General features: G+C 41.5%; 1 protein-coding gene across 2 annotated transcripts in view; it reads right to left on the bottom strand.

Moving 5' to 3' along the window:
- Window positions 1–674: 674 nt before the first annotated feature.
- ATF6 (activating transcription factor 6) overlaps window positions 675–6,000 on the bottom strand; it is a gene marked incomplete at both ends in the record, with an annotated part of 221,967 nt that continues 216,641 nt past the window's right edge. For both annotated transcript variants that reach the window (XM_079697746.1, XM_079697745.1), the window contains one exon: window positions 675–883. In XM_079697746.1, coding sequence (XP_079553872.1) covers window positions 675–883 — 209 coding nt within the window. The remainder of the gene's footprint in view (window positions 884–6,000) is intronic.

Here is a 6,000-nt window from a genome sequence, read left to right as displayed (position 1 = left end):
CCTTCTCTTCCATTTCATTCTCGCAAATTTGCTACCCACCCCCGACACCAATACAGTTGTTCACATGCAGTCTCAGGTGTGAACTGCAAATTGCAAGATAAACTTTACCACCGGGGGATTTTCCCCTTTATCTGACACTCCAAATTGTTTTGACTCTTCTGGGGATGCTTTTGGCTCTTCTGGTTTTGACATTTGCTTTCCAATAAGCACACATCCACAATTGGTTTGCATTAAGTTGATGAAAGATCTAATGAGTGGAAACATATGGGTGCTGTTAAATAAAAGTCTCTTTACCATAACAATAAGTGAAATGGCAGAGAAGGGAAATGGATCTTATTTGAAAGAATATGACTATTTAAACACAAAACAAATACAGAGGGAAAAGCAATTTAGAAAGGTACAGAAAAAAATATCTACACCAGACAACAGTGGAGGATGCAGGGCTACACGTGCCTGTGGAGATATGCTGCTCCCCTTGTGTCTGAGTTCCAGTGCTTTCCAAGTAGATGGGCAGATGGTGAAAATAGAGCAGCTTCTTTTTTTCTCTTCTATCTCTTGAATTCTATTATGAGGCAGTTCTCTGCTTGCCACCAAGGCAGAAAGAAGCATTTCTCTCATCCACTCACCGGTCTGGCAGGGTCCCATCCTTAGTTTTCCATTGTAGCCCCTGGGTATTATTGTAGTGACTCAGGGATGGTGCTGACCACGTGGGCTGCCTCTGTGGCTGCTGGAGGGGAACCAAAGAAGGTGTTGGTTTGATTCCTCTGCTGATCTCGGAGGTAAGGAGGAACTGACGAGCTTTTGATGTGGAGGATCCTGGTGTCCATCACCTGACAGTCAATCTGCATCATCACTTCGTAATCCTGCCCATTGATCACATTCTCTGCAGAGAGAAATAAACACAAGGAATAAATATTCAACAGAATGTGCAATTCTGCTATAAGCTTCAATCCCAGAAAGGCATCAATGCGTTTCAAGGGTGTGAACTGTCGACACGCTTTCAAGGGTACAGAGAGACTTCATCAGTCACTAAGCAGAGCTACAGTGCCAGGATGGCCTGTCCTCTCAATTCTCGTTCCCAAACAACCTTCATTGGCTCAATAAAGCCTGGAGCCACTGTCAGAGTTAATACCACAGATTATCTGTCCACAGACATTATATGTCTTGTATGCTTTCCATGCAGTGTATCACCACGACTGGAGCAACTGGAACAGCAGGAGATTTTATTTTATTTTATTTATTTTTTATTTTTTTTGCGGTACGCGGGCCTCTCACCGCTGTGGCCTCTCCCGTTGCGGAGCACAGGCTCCGGACGTGCAGGCTCAGCGGCCATGGCTCACGGGCCCAGCAGCTCCGCGGCATGCGGGATCCTCCCGAACTGGGGCACAAACCCATGTCCCCTGCATCGGCAGGCGGACTCTCAACCACTGCGCCACCAGGGAAGCCCCAGCAGGAGATTTTAGTTGCGGGAGGGGAGAGCGTAGAGGGAAGAATACTTAAGTTCTCCCCTTCCCTTTCAACACTGGGAAGGAATAGTTGTCAAAAGGACCACCATATCATGCGAAAGGTAAGGAGACCTTGGCCAAGACTGCTTGGTTCCTGTTCATCAGTAATATTTCTAATTTCATCAGGACATTCCCAACTATGAATTTAAAGATTTGTGCTTAGGAACATAAAATACAGTGAAGACTGACAACAAGTTGCAGACATCTGATAATCATGCTCTTTCCCAGAGACCACTGTCACTTCTGTTCCATGTTAAGGCAGTCCTTAATTTCAGAGTTCTGGATTCCAGGTACAAAGAGAGCAATACATTTCCAATTTGGGACTAAAAGGAATGCTATAAGGACTTCCAGGTAAACTAGAGGCTATTGGCATAAGGGAATGGGAAAAACCACATAAAGCCATGCTTAACACATATGGGGTAACTTGCTATCATGAGTTTAATATACACAGACATGTACTACACTCCATTCTTCCTGAGGACAAAAGCTCTTTATTTTCGGGAGAAGGCCAAATTATTCCCCGATTTGTAATTCTAGGTTGTCATTTTCCAACTTGTAGTCAATGAAACTTGGGCATAAAACTGATGGAAGAATTATAAATAGATAACATCTTTCAAGACCAGCTGGACATTCATAGCAATGCAGCTAGAAGATGTGTAAACTTGGAAGAATGCTGGGGAGTCAACGTGGCACCTCAGTTTGCATTTTCAACCATGAATCCAGAGCTGGGTGTGGGACCAGGAAGAATGCTGGCGAAGGCCTAGTCCTGCACTGCCTTTTCATGAAGATGATATACAGCCAACCAGTGATTTCAAAATTAAACATTTGGCTTCTCTAGGACAAAGAATTGAATTTAAAAGTAGAATTCTTTCTATTCCATTATCTTTTTTTTCCTTTTTTTTACTACTACACCATGCGTGCCAAGTATTATAAATCCAGAGGAAGAAAATCCAAAGTTTGACATTTGATCCTCAGATTCCATTATGTTTGGGAAAATTGAACTATGGAGCTTGTAACTTAACGAGGCAGGAAATGATTTAAGGAGATCATCTAATCCGGGGTGTCCTAAATTAAGGTCTAATGCACAGACTTCAGGGAGTCCATAAGTTCCCTGAAATTGCATGCAAAGTTTTATTTGTATGTGCATTTTTCTGGAGAGGGGGTACATCAGATTCTTAATGAGGTCCATGACCCCCTAAAAGTTAAAAACTATTAAATCTAATAATCTATCAACTTTAAGTGCCCTGAGCAGATCATATATCCCATTTTAAAGCCAATGGAAGACATCATTATTCCACTTCTATTGGTTGATTGCCTGTTTCAATTTCTAAAATAGTCTCCATTGATGGTGAATTTCCCATTACAAGTCTTATAAATCTCTTCAATTACAGTTGAAGCTAATTTCCTTCTTTCCCAGCCTTACTAGCAATGAAGAGCAGTTGGTTGCTGCTGTTTAATAACTAACCCTACCTATTCTTTAAGACCATTGCTGTGGACACTTAACTTCAATATGACAACTCCTGCCACTTTGTAATGGCTATCAAATCATTTACTTATCTTTAGAGAATTAAATCTGATTGGTTGTAAGTTAGCCAACGTTTCCTATCAAAGTGATTTCTTTTCCAAAAAGTAGGCAATGGAAGAAAGACAACCTGTTAATGTATTTGGAGTCATTACATTCAGAACATATGACAGGGTTCAGATTTCAAGGTGCCACACTAGTCATTTCCTTTTGGAACCATGGTCCCTCTCTGTTTTAGAAAAACTGAAAAACTGTGTGCATATACACACACACACGGACACATTGAGACACAGATGACCAAATAATGAAAAACACATGTATAAAAGACATGTAATATACATTACTAATTTTTACTACTTTCCTAGATTAACTCAGAATCCAGATGACAGTTTAAGATCAAGACTAAGGTTCTGTCATACAGCCCATACCACCTGCAGAAGTTATTAGAGCCCATGCGCCTGCTATGGTTTAAACTGATAACTGGAGTTCTTTAATATCTTAAATGTTGGGAAGAGATGAAAAACCTGGTGATATGAGCTCAGATGCTTGGGGGAAAACTAAAGCTGCGACCTAATTCCAAAACCTGGGAGTCCCTAGTCATGGCTGAAATGGTACTGTTATCTTAAGCCCAACCAGGAGGCTCATGCTAGGTACGGTTTGGGTGGCTTTAAAATGGATTCTGTTCTTCACTCCTTTCTGAACTTCTAGGCCAAGGAAACTGTCAGCATTACTAGAAGAAGATTCTACCAGATAGGATATGAACGCCTTAAACCAAATTTAGGAAGCCCCTTCTGAATGACAAGCTGGAAAATTTAGGTTTAAAAGTGACACGCCATTAGGAATCCCAAGTTACCCAACAGCTCTGGAAAATAGTTAAAGGGGCTACAGCAATTTCTTTTCTTCAGTCTACTCTGTGGGACCTTATAAAAGTGCTTTGGGTGTTTCAGTATTGACTCCCTTGGATAGTGAGTGAGGTGGTCTCTATTACTGACGAGGTTCTAATTATTTTAATTAAAGGAGGACAGAAGGGAAACAGCTTATGATAACTCGTGGTCTTCACAGGCCCCTGCCCTGCACTGTCGGGCATCTGTTCACGCGATCTGCTTCCAGGAGCAGCAGAGAGGCTCCGAAACTCCTCCCACAAGTGGCAGATGAGGCTCCCGTTATCCTTTACTTTCAGACTTTGAGCACAGTTAATAATTGACCACCCTTGGAAAGGACATTTTCAACTGTTGCCTATAATTTGTGCCTCGGTGTGAATAAAATATACCAGAGGAGGTTCTAACTGGAGAGATGAGAACCTGAAGACTCAGGTGGCTCAGCTAGGGAGGAGAGGAACAGCCTCTGAAGGAAAACCCAGGCAGGATGTGAGAGGCTGAGGACGGACGGCACACTTTCATTAAGGGCCAGGCCTCCATTATGAATGGGCAGTGCCCCAGTAATAAGAGAAAACATTACAGCTCATGGGCTTGCCGACAAGAGGGAACAAAGTAAACAACTAGGGAGTTGTTAGAGCTGAGTTATGTGAAAAGACTGCTGAAGGATTTTTGTGTACTTAATGAAAAAGTGACTATTTGGGAAAAACAGAACCAAAAGTTACAGTATGGAGCACAAATGTTAAAGGTTCACGTTCCCTCTTCTATTAGCAAACATTTGGGTGCTGCACAAGCGATATAAATAATCTTATGTTCTGGGACTTCTGAAGTAAACGGAATGAGAAGAAACACTGACCTGAGTCAGGAACAAGGTATAAAATATGAATACTTCAAATTCAAAATTAATCAGGCAAATAAAAAGGAAAAGAGATGACTGGCTTCAAACATGAGTGCCAGAAAGTGAGTCTGAATGCCCAGAAGAGTTGGGAAAGCAAGAAAAAAAGTGCCTGCACACTGGAGGTGGAAAAACTCTAGGCAATGTGGAATTCTGAACAGCCTGTAAACACACAATAACTGAATTAAGAATGGCCTGCCAAGAGGCTGTTAGCTGGGAGATGACTAACACACACATCAGGACCTTAACCATAAACAGAATTTAAATACCCCCAAATTTCACAGAAAGTTTAATTTAAAAAAATGACAAGACTTCACCAGTGCTTTGCAAAGACTATGTATGATAAAACAAGATTTCTGTTCAGAATCAGACACCAATCCTAACAAGAGGCAGTTTGCTCTGTGTAAGCTAGGCTGGTGACAGGCAGTGACAGGCTGTCAGTACCTGTGCCTGAATCCTGTAGTGTGTGGGGTATGTGTGTGTACGTGGGGGAACATGGAAAGTAAATAAAAATCCTCCCTTCCACTGATCACAAGAGATACCTGCACCCAAAACAAACAAGTGGAAAAATCAGGAAAGGAACCCAAAAGGGTAAGAAAGAGGAGACAAAGGAGACAAAGGGAAAGGAAGGCGGGAATATAATGAACAATAAGGGGTAAAACACATTTTTTCGGTGGCTTTCAAAAACTTCCAAAGCTGTCTTCACTATGTCTAACCAATCTTATCTCCAATTTTTAACCGGAGTCCTGGTTTTGACCATCCCAGAGCACCATGCATTGTATCTCTGCTAGTACTTTATCCTCTGCTTGGAAAAAAAAATAAAAAAGCTCTTTCTGCTCTTCTCTACCCAAATTCTCCATCCAGTCAATTTCTATTAACGCTTTAAGGCCCATTTCAAATCCCACTTCTAAGAAACCTTCCATGAAAACTCTAGCATTGATTTTTTTCTTTATAACCAATATATTAATGTTCCATGTCACTGAATATGTTAAAATGCTTACAGAAAAAAGGTTTGGCTCCTTTAAGAAACGTCGGGCATTTCTGAAGGTAGTGGGTGGGGGATCAGTGGTAGAACTAGATAGAATCTCTGCCTCATCAGTGGGGAAGAAGACTGAGTGAGTAAGTACCAGTCGTATTGCAGATGGAAACACAAAATATGCTTCTGACTTGAAAAATCTTTCTGGAGATATAAGGGAGAACACT

The sequence above is a fragment of the Hyperoodon ampullatus genome (assembly GCF_949752795.1).
Source record: "Hyperoodon ampullatus genome assembly, chromosome: 2".
Lineage (NCBI taxonomy): Eukaryota > Metazoa > Chordata > Mammalia > Artiodactyla > Ziphiidae > Hyperoodon > Hyperoodon ampullatus.
This window is presented reverse-complemented; position numbering and strand designations above follow the sequence as displayed.